Here is a 21692-nt window from a genome sequence, read left to right as displayed (position 1 = left end):
GTTAGTGATGTATGAAAGTATTTCTGTCCTTGTGCCCAGTCTGAAACCACTATAGATGTGTAAACTATAAACTTGATACCATATGTGCATATCCAAAAGAATAACTTTTCTTCTGGCAGAGCCTTGGGGCTTCAAATCTATCTATCATGGCTGAAAATATTGATTGCTATGGGAGTGGCATCATTTGTCGAAAGGCTATGTCTATCACAATTGGAAATACTTCATTGGTTTTTGATGATGACAGCGGGAATGCAGTAAGTAGAACAGCAGAATAACACTATTAAACAGTTTTATGTCCGTTGTGTTTCATGGCTTTCCAGAGATTTTTCTTGTTAAAACAGTTCTATTTTCTTGGCTTTCGTAGTAGACAGATAATTCTGCCATTATTAGAATTTACTTCTAATAACTTAATAGTTTGTTTTTAACACTGAAGCAATGTTTAATTGGATGAATTAGTACCAAATGAAAAAAGAAATTTGTTCACCCTGGCACCAAGCGCATGTTGATTATTTGACTATTTTTTCATTGATGACCATTCATATCCCATTGTTTTCTTAAATATTGTCCATTAAATTATGATTACAAATCTCCGCAGAGTCCCTCTAGTGTCAACAACATGCAGCAAATTTTACACATATGGAAAGCTGGTATTTTTACTGTGATTTATTTCCCTGCTGAAGAAATTACAATACTGTGGGACCAAAGGACGATGATACATTTGCAGATTGGACCTAAGTGGCAAGTAAGGACTATAAGTACAATTTTGTGCTGTAGTTGAGATCCTGTACAGTACAACATGGCTGGTAGTCAACAACTGGTACACATAATCATCATTAATGTACTAGATGGCAACAACAAAGCTGTTCAGCATTACTCTATCAAATAGTTTTTCTTTCTCTTGCCTACCTACAGTATCAGACTGTACTGGACCAGTGTCTATAGCCACAGGTTATAACTGGTCCCTGTGAGCCCAGCCAGTAAGCAATCAGATGTTTGACCGTGGAGGCAGCACAGCCAAAATTGGTGTTCTCACTTACTATTCAGACCACAGAGTTAGATATTCATGCACACCATCTGGGCAGTAATTTGGTAGGAAAGAATGCCCATCTGTTGGATGCTACATCTGAATTCCAAGCCACTAATTTCAAGAATATTCGACAACATGGGGCAATCTGCTCTGCGAGATTACTGCCCAGGTAATGAAGGTAATTGTTTCTCCTTGGCTTTATATTAAAGTTCATTAGATTATAATCAGGCAAGGAGCATCTGGATGATACTCTAGATGCAAGGCTTTTGCTGGCATTCCTACTAAGACAAACTGTCACTGTAGAAACTGAATTCTATATTGAGCTTTGATCTGACTTTATGCGTTAACCTATCAGGAAGTAAAGATGTTTCTTCTAGCATGCTTATGAGACAGTGGTGTCAGATTAAAAGTAAAAGCAAATCATGTTTTATAATCCAGATAATATCATTGCAAATAAATTGGGATATCATAACCCAGGATATGAAATCTATCTTTTTGTCATGTCCACGCTACTTCACATTTACTTATTCTTGCTCATCATTATACCCTCAATATAATTACCTATGACCAGCCTCTCAACAAAATTAAAACACCACGCTTCTGTCAGTTCAATACAAGTAGTGCAGTGTTTGAAAAATATTCTAGCGTGACAGTTCCAGGAAATAAATTAAGTGTAGAATACATTGCTTAAATATGAAGTTTATTGTTTTGGTAGCTGTTCCATTGAACAGGTAAGTATTTCTCATATTGATAATTGATTTAATTTATAGTTTGGTTTACACTTCTAACATGTTAGGCTGTGGAAAACATTAATTACATTAAGTTAACTTCTGCATTCATCACGCTTTAAACTCCTGGAAAATCAGAAATTTATAACATTTCCTAAGTATAAAAAAATTATATTTAAGATGTGGCTGAGTAAACTTTAGGATTGCAAATAACTGACCATCATAATCAGTCCCTGGTAAGTCAATTTGGATTTAAAGAACTGATTCTAAATTCTTGAATTAGCATTGTACTTTGAAATAGTGTGTAGTATCAACCCCTTTCGATGAAGATAAGAAAATACAAAATAATAATATATCCTGATATAGGCTCTCTTTGCTTAACCAAAGACTTAGTATAAGTACCTTTTCGTTCATCAAAACATATGAGTTACTGGATCATTACCATAAAGAGGTGTCAATGTTCAAAGCACAAAAATTTATGTTGGGGTGGCTTTTGTTTTTATATTTGTGCAGGGTAAACTCTCTGGATTATGTGGAAATTTTGATATGAAAACTGCCAATGAATTGAGGACTCCAGATCACATGGAGTCACAAAATCCACAAGATTTTGGGAACAGCTGGACAGTTGAGGAGGTAAGTAATTACTTCGAAAACTAGACTGGCCATGGCACAATTAGATGCTGGGAAAGGGCACATATCTGCATGCTGGGTGAGTTAAAGGGCTGGGTTTGGTTGAAACAGATGCCTCTAGGCCATGGAATATTCTGTTGATTAGACCACCTAGTGGATGAATGTATTTGCAATTTCATTTTTTTAGACTATTACAGAAATGTCGTGTTTAAAAGTGGAAGAAAGGCAGTCTTAAAGGGCTGTAATGTGGCTCCTAATTTTCCAAACATCTAGCTTGTGGTTCCACCTTGGCTACATGCAGTGCATCATTAATTTTGCTGGGGTTAGCAACCATGGGCTAACATTCATTGGGGAATGCTAACAACTAACAGCCGCAGGACCCAATGTAAAAACCCATTGAACTCTACACATAAAAAACACAGCTATTCCAAGGGAAACATTTGTTAAAGTCATCTTCTGCAACCACAACTGCAGTACATTACATCTCCTTCACGCCTCCAAAGTCTTTATATAGGCTAATGGACATCATCCTTTTTTGATCAATAGGGCTTACTTTGCATTGTTCTATTTGTCCTCTGACTGCATTGGGCCAGGTATCTTCAATAATGTCTTCTCTTCCCAACTTGGTTTTTCTTTCCATTGCTGAAACATTTGATTTTGGAATTACATAGAATTTATTACAAACAGGTAAGGAAGGATTAATTAGCTCCACTCTTAATCACCCCCATTCCACCCCCCACCCCCAGTTAGCTGCACCAAAATATTTTTGGCTTATAGCTAACTTCAACTGAAATATGGTTTATGAAAAAACACAATAGCCTTTAAGGAAGGACATTGCCGTCATTACCCAGTCAGGTCTCTGTGTGACTCCAGATTTGACTTTTGGTCAATTAGCGATGGGCAATAAATGCTGGCTTGGCTTACCCAACAATGCCCACTTCCTGTGAATATGAAGGAGGGAGGGCTTACTTGTGAAAGTGTAACTCAACAGCGAGAACCTGATTTGATTTTTTGACTGTCCCCTAATTAATTTAACCCACCGACCATTATTACTTGACACAGCATGGAGTGGTAGATTTCATTGTCTTGAGTTTGACAGTGTACCTTTCGTAAACTTGTGTTCCAACCCAGTTTAAAGCTCACAACAATACACCCTGTTTTGATTGTTAACAAACTTCTGAACAGTTATTTAACTTGTTCTAGTGTGCGAGTAGCCCTGATACCCGTAATCCATGCAGCGTGAACTCACTCCGGGAGCCGTTTGCAAAGAAGGAATGTGGCATATTATTGTCTGAGGTGTTTGAGCCCTGTCACCCAGTGGTGAGTGATTGTTTGATTTATTGTTGTCACATGTGCTGATTCAAATAACAGGCTTTTTCCTTTTCATTTGTGATCCATCTCACCAACAATTGTCTTGTATTTAGTATAATGGGAGTGATCATAGGACAAATACATTTTTTTTCCTGATGTCATTCCACCATTTCTACTGTTGCTGGATTACTCTGCCTGTTTCCCCCAGGTAATTTAACTCTTAGTAATTGGAACCCTTAGTAATTGACACAACGGCACTGTCAGAATAGATTGTCTCACTTTGTTGGTTATTTTGGACAGCTCAACTTTCCTTTTGTGTATCTGCTAGTTGCTCAGTGCTACTTGACAAAATATGTTTTATTTTTTGTTAACTTTATGTGTTTGGGGACCAGCAGAAACAATTCCCATGTTTCATCATTTGAGACTTAGAAAGGTCAGGTCCTTAGAAAGATCAGGTCTTATTTGTTGTTCACCTTTCTTTGCCAGTGTACCTTCAATTTGGAACTCAATGCAAATTTCTCTCATATTCAGATTGTGGTCAATTGATTTATTCTGTAATTGCTGCCTATTTGATTCAATTGCTCCTCCTAGAAAATTAACCAAATAATGTGTGAGCTATTTGCCCAATGAACAGCAACAAAAGTTGAATAAAACTAATAAAAGGGACACAATTGTGAGTAAATTTTACAATGTTCTGGCCAGACCTGCAATACAGTATCTTTTTCTGATCTAGTGCAAGGATAGGCCATAAAAAAGCTAATTTCTACTGTCTAGAATTAGTGAGGAACTGGGATTTTCAATCTGGAAATGTTGAGCAGAATTTAATGACTGCGATGGGGGGTTTCATTAGCCAGCGTAAGAATTGACAGGTCCTATGTCATCTATGCTGGGAAAACCTATGGGTATTAAATGCTGATCGGGCACTTAAGTGGACAGTGTTGCGATCAAACAGTCTTGTTTGTAGCGTACCCACCACACAGAACTGCTGGTCAGTCAGACATCTCCAACTTTCAATTGCCTCTCAGTGCCACCTTCAGCAATTGCAGCTGCTGAAATGCACTCATGAAAGACCCATGATCAATAGGAGACTCCAAGAGGTGACTCCAAGAGGCCTATCCAGGCTTTCTTTGTAACTCCAACCTTCCATACCTGGCAACATCCTGGTAAATCTGTTCTGAACCCTTTTTAACTTAATAATATCCTTCCTATAACTGGGCAACCAGAAATGGACACAGTATTCCAGAAGAGGCCTCGCTAATGTCATGTGCAACCTCCTTTCCAACTCTGATACTCAAAGGGCTGAAAATGAAAGCAAGCGTGCCAAATGCCTTTTTAACCACTGTGTCTATGTGACGCACAATTCAACCAATTATGTACCTGCACCCCTAAGTCCCTCTATTCTTTTACCTTGCTGCGAAATCTATCAATATTGTGTGGGTATGCTATGTCCACTAGGCACTGAGTTGAACCTGTCCAAACTAATTTTATTTAGGGATAATAAAATGTGAGGCTGAATGAACACAGCAGGCCAAGCAGCATCTCAGGAGCACAAAAGCTGACGTTTCGGGCCTAGACCCTTCATCAGAGAGGGGGATGGGGAGAGGGAGCTGGAATAAATAGGGAGAGAGGGGGAGGCGGACCGAAGATGGAGAGTAAAGAAGATAGGTGGAGAGAGTATAGGTGGGGTGGTAGGGAGGGGATAGGTCAGTCCAGGGAAGACGGACAGGTCAAGGAGGTGGGATGAGGTTAGTAGGTAGCTGGGGGTGCGGCTTGGTGTGGGAGGAAGGGATGGGTGAGAGGAAGAACCGGTTCTCATACTCAAACTCTACTGCCGGTTGCCTGGAGGCCCACAGACTGGCAATTCCATCTTGGATTCCTTCCTCATCCATTACTGCAGGGTATCTCTGAGGAACAGCTCTTGTGTTGGAGACAGCTCACCTGCCTATCACTGCAGATTATCAGAACAGCAGTGCACAGGTGGGAGAGACAGGATCTGTGACTGGGGGAGCAGCTCTTCCTTTTCCAAGCCTGCAGTCACTGCCCGCTCTCAGCAACTACAATTTGACAGGTTTTTTTGTACAAAAACCTGACAGTTTGCCAAAACTGGCAAAGAGCTTTGGGTAGCTTTGTGAATGACCGGCTGCAGGGCGAAAAATCATGCTTGGAACAGTGAACACTGATGGTTTAATTTATTTTTAAAAGCTGCTGTTTCAGGTATGATGCTGTGCCCGTTCAGACTGTACGGCAATGAGAACTCATTAATGGCAGCAGGTCGGGGCCCCTCTAGCCACGGGCCCCAGTGTTTTGCACCTCTGCAAGTTTGCAAAATTGTTTGGCAAATGAACGCTATTGTCTCTATTAGCTTTCCATTCTTATTTAACAACCTATTTTGTGAAGGTCCAAATCCTTTGTGTTTCATGATCTGTTTCTTTTAAATTATCCAGGTTGATGTCACCTGGTTTTATTCCAACTGCTTGACAGATACTTGTGCATGTAATCTTGGTGGAGACTGTGAGTGCTTCTGCACCAGTGTGTTAGCATATTCTCACATGTGTTGTCAACATGGAGTTGCAGTTGATTGGAGAACCCCCACTATCTGCCGTAAGTAAAGCAGTCATTGGGCATTTTTGATTTCCCTTAGCTGCCTGGAAAACAGTGCTCTGGGGCCTACTCCTTCTGAGCATTGTTGACCCTTTAGTGAGATATTTCAGTGGAAACCTGGAACCTATGAAATCCATTCTCTCATGGCTTTGGCAGTATGCTGTTTGTGACTGTGGGGCTCTTTGAAGAAGCAATGGGAAAGTGTAACTTGCTATCTACATTTCTCACAGAGGTGATGTTGGATATATCAGGCTGAATTTTACCAGCCCTTTGGAAATGGGCTGCTGGGGTCCGAAAAAATGTTGATAGAACAACAAAACAAGTTCCCTGCAGCATCCCAGTGACAGAGACCAGGGAGGGAGTAGGGGGTTGTGGCTTCCCTTCTCAAGACCCTATGTGCCAAAGAGTGATTAACCAGTCATAGCAACTATTCTGTCTGCCAGTCCTCTCCTTGCTCTTAGAGGTTTAGCAGTAGCCACCTGTGTCAGTGATATTTCTAAGGCTGTAGAGTTACCTGCCATCTGAATAGTCTAGCATCTTGGATGTGCCAGCCAATGTCATTAATTGGGTGATGGTCCCAAATCACTGCTGTGATTCCTCTGCTCACCTGCATAAGTACAGCACCTGCATTTGGTCCTAGCTGATGGGATCCATGACATGTTGACCAAATTCATGGTGCTTATCTTCTTTCCGTTGATGCAAGCACTAAGTAGCAGGGATACCATACTCTATGCCTCTCCAAATCATTATAAATGATCAGATTTCATTTTGGCCCCATCCCAAGACTGATTAATGGGGCCTTTGTTGTCATAATTTAATCAATTTAAGTGTAATTGTATTATGGTAAAATAATTTTAGTTAGTGCTAGAAATCTATCTCATATTGAACGCAAATGTTTACTGCAATTCCCTTTAAAATCTCAGCCATATTAATATTATGTTTTGCCAACGGAACATCATCTGTAAGCAGCACTGTTTAGTGGTATGTTATTTTGAATTTTGTATTTGTATGTGCACTTGTTATTTGTACAATTCATTTGCACTGTGAACTACTAAAGGTGGACTCCAACCTCTGTGTGAAATCCTGAGTGGTGATCAGATACTTTAATGTGTAGAGTAAAGAGATGGTTATGCTGGCTTGCTTTTTGCTAGCTGTCGATCAAGCATTATTGATTGAAACTTGGGAGTGGTTAATCAACTTGTCACAACTTGAAATAATTCATGGAGGGAGAGAAATATTCAAACTTAATTTTATGGTATTAGTCTGGATTTTCTGATCTCTAGACTGTGGAGACTGGATGGACCCTGAAAGATGATCATCAGAGTCTCTTGGGAGTCCTGTCTCACTGTCTAGGTGGTAATTACCAGCAGATGTTTAAACTAGGACAATGACGTGGCATCTCCAAAAGAATCCCCAACTCTTGAGGGTTCAGACTCAAGGGTTTAGACTCACTTAACTTGATAGATAACTGGGAATATTTAGAGGATTAAAATCCACTCTAACTCTTGGCTAACTATAAAATTTGGTCCCAACCACATTCACAAACCTTCCCCCTCCCTACCTCCCTGACCCCCACCCCTCCACAATCAATAATACTGCCCTCCCCCATCAGATATGGCTACCTTCCCCCCAATGCTTGATCACACTATTCCTTCACTGATCTGCCACCCTATCCCCACACCATCCTCTCCCTCACTGACCTCCCACGCTATCCCCTCCCTCACTCACTTCCCTCACACTTACGTGTGACTTTATCCACCTGGCACCATAGAATAATACACATTCATCTGCGAAACTACACCCTCTACTAAATAATCTTCCTTAGTAACGGAAAAAAGTAGCTTTTGGTTCTTTAAACGTGTTGATTACTGGAACTTGAGAAATGTAGAAATGTAGCCTTGAAAAGAACATTTGGTTTCTGCAGTAATTCAATTTGTGATTTGTTGTTTTTCTATCTTTCAGCCTATGATTGTGAATATTACAATAAAGGTGAGATTCAGCTTTGTGATTGTAATTTTGTAAGCCAACAGTTGTGTTTCTTGCATATATAAGAACCTCTGTTCATATTGAAGGATAGTATACACTGATGAACAGTTAATTACTATTTAACTTTAATATAGCTGTGGTTAGTCTCCTGAATGTAGAGGAAAGCATGTGTGTAAGCAGGAACATGTACAGAAATAAATCAAAAGAAGTACAAGTAAATTGCTGTTTCACCTGAAAAGTATTTCAGGTAGACATTGCATGGAAAGGTGCCTTAGAAAGGGAGGAGGTGTTCACGTTGACTGAGGAATAGACTAGGCTATTGAAAAGGGAACAGTTCCTTTTGAATGCTGATATGGAGAGGGGAGGATGTGATGAGTAATAGTTTCATGATTCAGTTGAACAAAGTTAAACGGTAGAGGATATCCTCTGATGATGGAAGTTGATGAGGTGGAAGTTTCAGGGAAGTATCATTTCTCTCGTAACCAAGTCCTGCTAGTTTCAGAAATTTCTGCTTTTATTTCAATATTTCCACCATAAATAGTAATAATATTGTTGGATCTTTATTATACTGGAAACTTTCAGCATGTGAACATTAGAAAATTATGATCCTAGCTGAACGTATTACTGGACCGGCGAAGTCTGGGAACGTGAGCAAACAGTAAAAGTAGAAGTGAAGGAAATAGAGCAGGCACAAAGGATCCTTTCAATCACTGAAATGAAAAAGCTGTTTTCCAAACTATGGATACCTCTCCTAAGCCCCTAAAAATTCCAAAATCTTTAATTTGAAAGCAAAATGTTCTACAAAGTTTACTTTGTTCCCTCAAACATCCTCAATGTAAGTAAAAAGACATTACTCCAGAAGTCTTTTACTTATACTGTATTTTAAAAATAAATAAATCACTATTGAGGTTACAGATTTGCTTTTTATGAATTACCATTTCTACAAAAATGCAGGTTAATCATTATACCCTTTTAGACACACAGAAAATCCATGTGCCACAAACTCAGATTCAAAAATAAATTATAAATATGTATAAATCACACATATGACATCCATAAATAAAATTGTATTTACTACTGCATACATTTTAATGGGGGCATCTTCGTAACGAACTGACCTTTTCCAAAATTTGAAAAATGTGTTTGGTTTTCTCATTCCTTCGAGTCTTTATTTGCAATGCTATTGGAAACATATATTACTTACTGTGGAACATAAGCTAAGCTTGAAATAGACAAACCCACCATTTTGCATGCTCTTCTACTTTATAGTAAATAGGGATATATTTTGGACTCCTCCCACTGTAAAGTTAAAGAGAAATTTTTAATTGAGTGGTCGGTTCAGTTGCAAAGATGTGTTCCTTACACACAGAGAAAAACATAATAGATTTATCACGAATTACACATCAGCTGCTTCTTGTGTTTATAGAGTACAAGACTGAAGAATGAAAGAAAAAAGCTATGCTAAATTACACAATGTGCCTGAGTGTCACAGCCCTGAGGCCTGAATACGGAGAAGCAACTAAATTATCAGCCAGACTAAGCCCCTAGAGGGGGCTAAGTGTATTCTGTATGATATATTTGGAAAGCAATATTGCAAAAAAATCTCATTATGTGGGTTAATTTCTTGTCAAATAAACTGGTGACTGAACATTGCATTATACATAAGTTACATAAATGCACAAATTGCAACACTACAAGAACATTAAGCACTTAGAAGCAGCTCATAATTTGTTGTGTAGATGCAGGTAAGATTTCATTCATCATATTAATTTTTTTCCAATTTTTATGACTTGATATTCTGCTGTTATATTTCAAGAAAATATTTCAACAGGACCACCTTCTCAAACTTTGATTCTTGGCCTTGAGAAAAGAATACATCGAATTTCTGATCCAAATGAATTCTATGTTAAAAGCATGCTAAATTAATTTAAATGAAGTCAAGAAGTGTTTAAGAGGAATAATAATTAGAGGGCGTGAATAAAATGAATGAAAGTGTTATCGCATCTAACTTACAGTATTAAACTGCTGCAAAATCGGTTATGAAAAAATAAACAGGAGTGTTTAGCAACAAATGAATTTTCTAAGTGAAACTGAATCTGCTTTCTGTTTGCAGCGCTGGGAAAGGGTCCTTACTCATTGGTCAGTTACTTGGATGGCAACACAGTGGTGGCAGCCAATTTGTCAAGTGGTGCTGTTTATCTAGCAAGAAGAGAAATTTCTATTTCAGGAATATTGACTCTTTTTATGCTGACTCCGGGACTGCACTCACCTAAGGCACATGGTAAGCAAGTCTAAGCCTTCACATCCACCTTAGTGGAGGTCAGCAGTAAAAACTGTATATTTGACAGAAAGCAACATTATAACTGGCAATGCTTTGCCCCTCAGAACCATTTAATCATAATCTGTGCCTCATGAAAAACATGCAGTGTCAAACACATGTAACAGTAGACTTATTCAGCATTTTCTGTCATCATCTGCTACTGAAACTTTCCTGCTCTGGTCTCTCAAAGTAGAAAGCTGATAGAGGAGTAATATGTCACAACAAGCACCGTTTCTCTGTCATCATTCAATTTCAGACAGTGTCTTCACATTTACTGCAAAGAATATATGTTGATTCACAGTTTTGGGACAGCACGCCTGCAACATTAGAATATTTCTAAATGGACATAAAATTTTAAAATAATTTGCCCACGCATATGTATACCCCTTTCTCAGTTCCTCCTGAAATGAAGGTCATAACTTGTGGCCAGTTGTGGTTCCACTGGGAATGTGCAACATTATCAACCAATCATGAACAATTGCAAAAGATGACCAAGATTTCACAGCAACTCCCAGCAGAGGGTAGTAACAGGCATATTGCATTTCATCAATTTATAATCAAACAATGATAAAATATATCAAATGTGCAAGAGCATCCCTGAAACAACAACCCCGACTGATATTCTTTCACCCCTTATCTAGTTTAAAGTCATGTACGATGATATCATCCATTGTCTTCATTTTGCTGAGATCAGCAAAGGTAGAAAGTGCAGAATAATCTTTGGCTTTTCTCACATATGTGGCACATCTATAGACTATAATGCATTTTCTGATACAGTTACAGTTAATTCCTAGATGATTACAAATGGGTTCAAAATAAACTGAAAATAGTGTATTGGGGTCAGACAATTTGCATGATTAGACATTGCTCCAGATTTGAAAATATATAGACACTGTCAAATTGTAGGAGCAGAAACTGGAGGTCCAGGCAGAAAGTACAAGGGAAGAATAATTGACAAAGCTCCTTGGAGTTAAAAAATATTTGAGAGAAATTTCAACACATGCGCCAAAGCTGAAGGGGGAAGAATGCTACAAGAATATAACTAAGTTCCAAGATTAAATTTTTGACCAAAAGTAGCCAGTCAACTTTTATTCAAGTAATACTTTGGAAATTGAAATCTGCTGAAGTCTGTTTCTTTGCCTTGCTATTGTGGAGCTGCCAGGCCAGTGATTGCTTCATCAGCACCACACCTAAATGTATTGGAAAAGAAACAAGAAAGTATTTTTATTACTGCATTTTAATTTATAAATAAATGAAAATTTCCATGGAGCAAGATGTTAATTTCTGGACACTAAATTCATCAAATTTGTCACAATCATAAGCCATATCCACGCATTTTTGCATTTATTCATTCAGATTTTTTTCCAGAGTACAAAAATTAATATTACTTCCCAATTCATGGAAATTATCATTCACCTTGACTTCAGAACCAAGTAATGCATTGTGTTGTATTTTGTTCAGTTATATTTTCAGTCCACCTAATTCATCCATCCTTTGCAGTGAATGCAGACAACTACTCCTCTTAGGTATTGCTGATTTTGGAGGCTTTTTTCCCCCTCAAGAGTATCACCATTAGATAAAGTAATAAAGACAAAATACTATGGATGCTGGATATCTGAAACAGATACAGAGAATGATGGAGAAATGTAGAAGGTCTGGCTGCATCTGGAGAGAGAGAATCAGAGTTAATGGTTTGAATCCAGTATAATTGTTCTTCTCTGGAGAAAATCTGAAGAGCGATCATACCAGACTCTCAACTTTCAGACCACCAACATAAGCTTTGCCCTGTCAGACATGCCGAACAGTACAATAGTGAATCAACTGTTTGCACCATCAGTTTTCTTCAATAACATGGTTTTCTTACCAAGTTTGATCACCATTTGATTGATTGGCACTGAAAAATGCATGGGCGTCTCATTCATGTTTCTAGTACCAGCCAAACTGTATCTGGTATTTTATCAATGTTTGTTTACAAATTGTTGAAATGGAATAAGCCTGTTACCACCTTCTGTAGGGAGATGGTCTGACGTCTTGCTCTTCTGTTGTAATAGTTGTCTTTGGTTTTCTTCGTAAGCCTGACGCAATCTTCATAGTGAACATTCAAATTGCTCCTTAGGGAACTCAGAGTCGATTCAGGCAACTTGTAATGACAAATGTTACAACTTTGTTTTCCAGGTCTGGCCACAAACCAGGCTTTTCTCTTTTTGAACATTTAGTCTTGGGAATCTTTCAGATCTCTGTAGAGATCTTCCTCTAATTTCTAATGTTCTTCGCTGATAATCTTGAATTCTGTAGCTGCTGTATAATCACAATGACCTCACATACCAACTGGCCTGTCTGTCTGTGGTTCCTTCTTGATACTATTTTGCTCTATTGGAAGGCAAAATTGGTGGCCACACAGAACACAGCAGTCAAGTGGTAAGCTTGAAATCACATGTTCATGTGCACAAGGAATGAATAGCCACTTTTAATGGTTTGTTATAGTTCTTTCATTGGGCAGAAAGGTGACTTGGTACTCACTACCTGCTTACTGCTGAGGTTTTGTTTTGCAGAAGGTTGCGGGTTGACTTTTATAGTTTGATCATTTCTCAAGTCCTTGCAGTCAAATAAAGGTAAAACCAAATTGTAATACAAGACTGCAGAGACGTTAGAGTGGGTGGGGATCTGGCCCTCTCTTTGAAGGCGTCTGAAATGACAGTTCAACGACATGTCACCATGAGGAAGATAATATGTTTTATTCTCCATTTTAAGACACAATCCTGAATGATGAGCAGTACAACGTATGTGGATGGAGATACATCCAGTTGAGCAGCATGGAGAGCCCCCTAATTAGTCCTTTGTAGGTGTTCGCTGTAATGCAAAATTTGTATTTGCAGATATATTCTATTGTGTTCACAAAGCAGAAATTTATAGACTGAGATAACAAGGTATAGAGCTGGATGAACACAGCAGGCCTAGTTGTAGGCAAGGTGGCTCAGTCGTTAGCACTGCTGTCTCACAGCGCCAAGGACCTGGGTTTGATTCCACCCTCGGGTATCTTTCTGTGTGGAGTTTGCACATTCTCCCTGTGTTTAAGCCTTCCTGCTCCTCTGATGCTGTTTGGCCTGCTGTGTTCATCCAGCTCCACACTTTATTATCTCAGATTCTCCAGCATCTGTAGTTCCTACTATCTCTGAAACAATTTATAGACTTTCAGCCAATGTGATGTTTTATGAATTTCTACTTTAGAAATAAAACCAGTGTGACTCCAAACCAAAACACTAACAGACTCTAACATACATTGTCGGACTGAAAATGTCACCTCTTCTTTACACTGATAAAACCTTTAATTCTCTCAGGACCGTTACATGAAAGGAATTTGGGGATTTACGTAGACATATTAATCAACTAACACCTCCTAACTGATTTAAGATTTAACAGCGTCTTAGGTTTGTTTAATACATCTTCATCAGTGGTGTGACCCTTTTGATCTTTTACTGACAAATTCCAAGTCTGATACTATCTCTCTCACTAACACCTGAAGAAGGAGCAAGGCTCCAAAAGCTTGTGTTTTGAAATAAATCTGTTTGTATTAGGGCCAGCAGTGCCTCAGTAGTCCTACATCGCATTTGCAAGGGTTCTAGTTTCTAATCCCATTCCAAAATTTGAATGATAGTTAGACTTGCGAGGCTAAGTTATGAGGTGAGATTAGATAAATTAGGACTGTTAGCTTGAGTTTAGAATTAAGGGGGTATTGGATTGAAGTCTTCAAGATGTTGACAGGAAAGGAGAGGAAAGATAAAGGTAAACAATTTCTTCTGGTTGGAGATTGTAGAACTAGAGGCCAGAGTCTGAGAATTATGGCTAGACCATTTGGGAGAGATATTATGGAGAACTTCTACACATAAAGGGTCATAGATGTTCAAAATTTTCTTCCACAAATGGCAATGAATGTGGGATCAGTTGTTAATTTTAAATCTGAGATAGATACATTTCCATTAAGCAATGGTATTAAAGGATATGGGTCAAAGGCAAGTATATGGAGTTAAGCTACATATCAGCCATGATCTTGTTGAATGGTGGAACAGGCTCAAGCGGCTGAATGGTCTAGTCCTGTTCCTATGAATGCAAACTAAGTTAAAACATAAACTCCAGTGCATTGCTGACTCGGTGCTGCACTGTTGCAAGTGATATCTTTGGGATGAGACATTATACTGAGGCCCCATCTGTCTGTTCAAACGTGAAAGAGTCAGTGGAAGAGCATGTGTACTATTTCTAGTGGCTCGCAATATTTAGTCCTTAGCAAAAGAATAACAGATTATCTGGTCATTATCAAATTGCTACTTATATTCAAGTTGGCGGCCATGGTCTCCACACTACACTTACACTTTAAATGCATTTAAATGAATGTAAAGCACTTTGAAACTTCTTCCATTCATGAAAAGTGTTTTATAAATGCAAGACCTTTTATTTTGATGATAATGGAAACTGCTGTATAAATGTAAGTTTTTTTATTTACAACAGACATATCATTAGTTTCTTTGGAAGTGGCTGACAAACCAAATTACTTCCTTCGTACTGTATTTGATGGAACTCTGCAGCTCAGTAAATGGGAAGACAACAACATTTTTCAAAAAGAAGCAACGTTTATATTTCACAAAGATGCATGGGTGTTAGGATATGATGCCTTCGAGTCTTACATAAGACCAGGATTTTTTGTCCATCAAATGGGGTCCTTGCTACACCTGATGAAATACAATCATTCAGTGAGTTACAGACATGCTACTGTCTTCCAGCTTGCAGGTAAGTAATATCTTTTATCAAACTATGATGAGAGTAATGAACAAAAACATGTTTTAAAAATGTGATTATTTTAAATGAGGATCCGACTGTTTGTTGTAATTCATTAAAATGCATTTTATGTGAAGTTTCTGATGGACAGCTTATTACTTTTTAATTGATGTTTTAATCTGGAGTAATAGCGCAGTTTCTAGTCAGTCGGTTTTCAAACATTGGCTAGATTTAAAATGATAACGAAGGTCTAAGGACAAGAGATAAGAATAATCCATTCCAGCACAACATCCTGGACTACAAACTTACTTCCCAACACTTAACTGCACATATATGTTCTAAAGAAAGGTCACTGGACCTGAAAAGTTAACTCTGCTTTCTGTCCACACTTGCTGCCAGACCTGATGAGGTTTTCCAGCAATTTCTGTTATTTATTCTGATTTCTAGCATCCACAGTTCTTTTTTTGTTGATCATGCATATGTTTCCTGGCTCTCCCAGCCTGATTTTTGAAACCAATAATATTTAAGATTTGTCTTATTGATATCATTTAATATTTCATGATAAAGAAATCCTTTGTTGTAATATTGATGGTTTGACCCGAGTCCCTTAGCTGGAATACTGCTGCCAACCTTTCTTCCTGAGCTAGGAAGTCTAGGGGCTTTCTAGCAGTTAGTGTTGAGCAATGACTCAGCAGAAAGGGCTCCCAGCTTGGGTAATAAGTTTTATTACATAGTTTTAATTCTATACAGATTACATTAACAAATATTAGTGAACCACATGTATCCCTATAAACAGACTGGCACAGAAACCAGTTCCTGCCCGCATGAGCTCCTGATGCTATATTACTTATCACAAAGTGCACAGCTTCATCTTAGCGCTTTCATATCCATTATGTTATACACATCCACCCAATCTTTCTTTCTCCTTAATTCACCATCATATAATGATGTAAGAGCTATTCTGTACTTACATTTCACATTCTTTTCTGCAAGACTATATATCTTAAACGCCTCAATTTTTAAAAATATATTATCCTGTATATCTTATTGTTTTCCACTGTACTATCCTACCGTTCACTGGTGACTTAAGAGCCTTTCCTATTGATACTATGGTTTGACCCCTGCTGAGGGAAACATGTACCAAATATTCAACCTGTTCTGGGAAAATTTGACAGGCTAGTGGCTGGGCTGCCCCTTCCTTTTTGGGCACTTTGTACCAATCAAAGTGCAATCTTGCCTTTCATCCCAGTTACTGTCCACCCTCTGCTCTCAAACAGGATTAGAAGGGCTGCCTTAAACCAGTTAATGGACTAACAGTAATTAAATGGCTGCAAGGTGAACAGGCTTTACCCAGAATTTTACACTGGCATACCACAGCCATTTAAAATTCCGCTCATAACTAAAGCTACCTCAGAGAAGCTGTGAAGATATCAAGTTGCATCAGAGGTTTGAAGAGATGGTGAAACACTAAATGCGAAAATATCAAATAGTAGATGGTGATTCTAGCTTATTAAAGTAATAAGGAACATGGATCTAGTGTTTTAAAGAATAAAACAAAGTACATTGCCCCATTCATGCTCAAATAGGAAAATAGCTTAAAACTGAAAGTACTGCAGGTGCTGTAAATCAGAAACACTAAAACAACATTTCCTCAGAAGGGTCACTCAACCCGAAACGTTAACTGATTTCTCTCCCAAGATGCTGCTAGACATGCTGGCTTTTCCAGCAGTTAGGAAAATGATGTAACTTAGCTAAAGCTATTGAATAATTGATAGTTTGAATGGTTAAAGGTCACAGTTTTAAGGAAAGTGCTCACTATAATGTGTCATACGTAAGTGAGAGAGAATTAAGCTCCTTGTGCCTCCATCAGATTAATGCATAATGATTCAGAGCTAATTTAACAAAACTATATAGCTACCGTCATGGTTTTGAAAGAAGGATAACAGGTAAAGAGCACAGAAGGAGAGTAACCACCCCTGTTTTTTCTGACGGTATGCGGTTTGCTTTTCATTGACAAACCATCAGGGATCCATGAAGACTAATGGCAACCACAATGCAGTTTGCTCATTCTAAGAAAGTGTGAAAATTGTTCGGCTTTCATGTTCACGTAGTCAACAATCAGAGCTTGGGAAGTGGCGAAGAAACAATCTATGATGGACGGGAAGAGGGATAGACGAATTTCTTGGATGACTTGCAGATACTTTACACAATAAGTGTTTGGATGTGGCAACAGTTTTTGAGTAAACAAGCTTCTCAACACTATCAAAACAACAAGGTGAATTGGCAATTATTATGATGTTATTGATTAAGGGAGAAATGGTGATCAATAAACTTCAGTTTGAATAGTGACATGATAAATTTGATGTTCCTTTCAACTGCCGACAAGGGCCGACACAAAATATGCCTCTTCCAACATAGGGTTGTAATTGAATGCTAACCTAAATTAATCATTCAAATTTAGCATGTGACACAAATTCACAATCAGATTATGATTGTTGCAAAAAAGCATTTTTAAATACATTTGAAACTTGTAGCTGTCTTACTGAGTTTCTTACCTGCGACTAAAGAAACTTCAGTCATCAAGCCAAAATTCCAAAATCAGGGGTATCTGCACAAGTAGGATTTTCTCCTGTTATAGTTCATTTACTTAATAAAACATTCAATTAATGTGTTAATGATCACATAATGAACTTCACTGTGTTTTTCATTGTGTAATAATGTTGGGCTGACACAGCTGTGATTGGAATGCACCAACTTTTAAAAACACGACAGATTCTGTTAATGTTAAGTGACTGTTAGATGAGATTCCCTACAGTGTGGACATAGGCCCTTTGGCCCAAGAAGTCCACACTGCCCCTTGAAGGATCCCGCCCACACCCATCCCCCTATCACCCATACACCCATCCCCCTATCACCCATACACCCCTGTGTATGGCAGTTTACAGGCAATTTAGCATGGCCAATCCACATAGCCTGCACATCTTTGGATTGTGGGAGGAAACTGGAGCACCTGGAGGAAACCCACACAGACACAGGGAGAATGTGCACACTCCATGCAGACAGTCACCTGAGGCTGGAATTGAACCCAGGTTCCTGGTGCTGTGAGGCTGCAGTGCTAACCACTGAACCACCGTGCCGCCCCATTTGTCTGCTAACAAATGCTTTTAATCACAGATTCATTTATAGGTGGTCTGACAAGAATATTACCACCACTGGCATTAAAAAAATACCATAAACAAGCTTTTCTTTAAACAGTATCTCTTCCTTCCTTTTAAGTGAGATAAAAAGCATGCTACAATCCTTAATGATAATGTTTTTAGAAGTGCCATTGATATATCTTTTAGAGCATAGGGACCTTGCTCTCAAAGCAGTTCATGCTAAACATTCAATCCATGCCAATGGAAAACTTAAACAATTTACTTCAGCAAAAGGGATCAGATCAAATGATCAAATGGCATTTCATTAATCACCACATCCAAGGATTCAAGTTTCAACATTTTTATTAGCAAAGCTCTGTTGCACTTGCTTCATTCCCGAGTGCACTTTCTTAGGCACAGCCTGGACCCAGCATGCTGATGCAGGGTAATTACACATTCTAAAAATACAGCACCATTTGTTTAAGTTAATGGAAAAGTTATACCAGCTACAGAGTGCAAAGGCAAAGAGAGATTAAGTTTCATGCTGACTATTGTAAATGCCTAACATATTAGATCAACGAGCATATCCAACTGGGGAATGAAGATGCTTAGTGTAATGCAAGGATGAGTGACAATAGCTAAATATTAGAAAAGGATTTCAAGAAGAAAAAGCATTTTTCTTTATTCTCCATTGTGTACTGAACAACTGTTCTCGACTATGAAATAGCTGTTTATTTTACATTTTCAATCTCATGCTTTTCATTTATTCATTCTCTCCCCAGAATGATTGCTAGCTGCAATCTTCATCAGCTCCATCATTGCCTCTTCATGTTGAAAGAGTGGTGTCAGTGGTGGTGGTTGGTGGGGGGTAAATGGTAGTCTTTTGCAGTGCCTTCCACAGTTGGCTGTGTCATTTTTTTTTCACCTTTTTCACTGCCTGAGATGGAATCTACCATCATTGCAAGATGCTACATCTCATGGCTAGAATAAGTATTGGCAGAAGCTTTACTAAATATTAATAGATTAACAGAAAGCTCATGAATGCCAAAAAAAAGATGACTGGTCAATCAATATCTGAAAGAGGGCAAAGTGTTAACAATTTGAATGCTAATTATATAATAAGACCTTTAGTGAGATTGACATGAAAAAACAAAATCTAAAAGGGTGAAGCAGCAGTTTGAGTTGTGGTTATCCTACACCAAACATTAGCCTATGTAGCTGACCTGCATGTTTCCCACATCAGGAAATAACTTGCTGTCTCAGGCTCGATGTCATCATTAGCTGAGCTTCAAACTCTTGACTTAATGATTTAACTCAAATCAGTCAGTTATTCTATAATGTCAGTACCATATCTACATTTCACCACATTCCGAATCAATCTGTATTTCTTGCGATGTTTCCAGGCATGAAACATTGCATTCACCCCATATTCCGTGGGAACCAGAGCTAGGAACATGCGCATCATGGCACTAATACAGTTCTTATTTACAAAAAAAATAAGTTGCAGACTTTGGTTCACACAAATTCAATTCTCATTTGTACAATAAATGAGTATTCACATAACTATTAGTAGATAAAACAATTTAAGTGTAGGTATTTATCTGATGAAGAATGTAAAAGCTCAAAGTAAAAGCAATCAATGTTTGAAACATACAATGATCCATTTGCATTTGAAGGAGAAAGATGAGTTAATATTCTGAGTGAATCTTTGAAGGAATATGTTGGAGAAGTGTTTATTTATTCACTTGAAAATAACTGGTTCCTTTCTCAGTTTCAGTTCTGGCATTGTCTACCAAATGATGTTGGGCATACAACATAGATCCCTAAATGAATAACCAGTCATATTGTAATAAAAAACAAGGAAAATTACAGCATAACAACAGGCCTTTTGGCTGTCCAAGCCTGCATAATATGCTGCCTGTTGCAACTAAAACCCCCTACCCTTCCAGGGACCGTATCCCACTATTCCCATCCTATTCATGTATTTGCCAAGATGCCCTTTAAAAGATATAATCATATCTGCTTCCCTACATCCCCTGGAAGTGAGTTCCATGCACTCTCCGCCCTCCGTTTAAAAAAAAAACTTGCCTCTTACATTACTTTTAAATCTTGTCCCTCGCACCTTAAACCCATGGCCCCTGGTAACTGACTGTCCACTCTGTCCATGCCATTCTTAATCTTGTAGACCTCTATCAGGTCACTGCTCAACGTCTGTTGTTCCAGTGAGAACAACCCAGGTGTCTCCAACCTCTCCACATAGCTAATGCTCTCCATACTAGGCACCATCTTGGTAAATCTTCTCTGTACCCTCTCCAATGCCACCACATCCTTCTGAAGAAAGGCCCCAACCTGAAACATCAACTTTCCTGCCCGTTTGATGCTGCCTGGCCTGCTGTATTCTTCCAGCTCCATACTGTGTTATCTCTGACTCCAGTATCTGTAGTTCATGCTATCTCTGACATCCTTCTGGTACTGTGGCGTCCAGAATTGAACACAATATTCCAAATGCAGCCTAAGTAAAGGTTCTATAAAGCTGCAACTTTACCTGCCAAGTTTAAAACTCAGCACCCCAGCTGACAAAGGCAAGCACGCTGTATGCCTTGTGACTACCTTTTCCACCTGCGTTGCCACTTTGAGTGACCTGTGTACCTGTGCGCCTGTGCACCCAGATCCCTCTGCCTATCAGTACTCTTAAGGGTTCTGCCATTTACTGTATATTTTCCATCTGGATTAGACCTTCCGAAATGCATTACCTCACATTTTTCCAGATTAAACTCCATCTGTGATCTCTCTGCCCAAGTCACTGACCAATCTATATCCTACTCTATACTCTGACAGTCCTCATCACTATCTGCAATTCCACCAACCTTTGTGTCATCAGCAAACTAACTAATCAGGCCAGTTACATTTTCCTCCAAGTCATTTATATATACTACAAACAGTGAAGGTCCAAACACTGATCCCTGAGGAATGCCACTCGTCACAGCCCTACATTAAGAAACAAACCCTTCCGCTGCTACTCTCTGTCTTCCATGACTGTGCCAGTTTTTTGTCCATCGTGCAAGCTCACCTCTGTCCCTGTGCAACTTTTCTTTCTGTCTCAGCCTGCCATGAGGGACCTTGTTAAAGGCCTTGCTGAAGTCCATGTAGACAACAAACAGTGACCTACCCTCATCAATCAT

At 38.7% G+C, this 21692-nt stretch overlaps 1 protein-coding gene across 1 annotated transcript in view; it reads left to right on the top strand.

The window, feature by feature from the left end:
* Positions 1-21692, top strand: part of otog (otogelin) — a 249461-nt gene that overhangs the window by 135204 nt on the left and 92565 nt on the right. Inside the window, exons 27-34 of the mRNA XM_048545992.2 lie at positions 120-254; positions 596-742; positions 2269-2388; positions 3589-3705; positions 6141-6297; positions 8260-8286; positions 10397-10564; positions 15107-15385. Coding sequence (XP_048401949.2) covers positions 120-254; positions 596-742; positions 2269-2388; positions 3589-3705; positions 6141-6297; positions 8260-8286; positions 10397-10564; positions 15107-15385 — 1150 coding nt within the window. The remainder of the gene's footprint in view (positions 1-119; positions 255-595; positions 743-2268; positions 2389-3588; positions 3706-6140; positions 6298-8259; positions 8287-10396; positions 10565-15106; positions 15386-21692) is intronic.

This window comes from Stegostoma tigrinum, chromosome 17 (assembly GCF_030684315.1).
Source record: "Stegostoma tigrinum isolate sSteTig4 chromosome 17, sSteTig4.hap1, whole genome shotgun sequence".
NCBI lineage: Eukaryota > Metazoa > Chordata > Chondrichthyes > Orectolobiformes > Stegostomatidae > Stegostoma > Stegostoma tigrinum.
The sequence above is the reverse complement of the archived record's forward strand: the minus strand, read 5'-3'. Positions and strand labels throughout refer to the sequence as shown.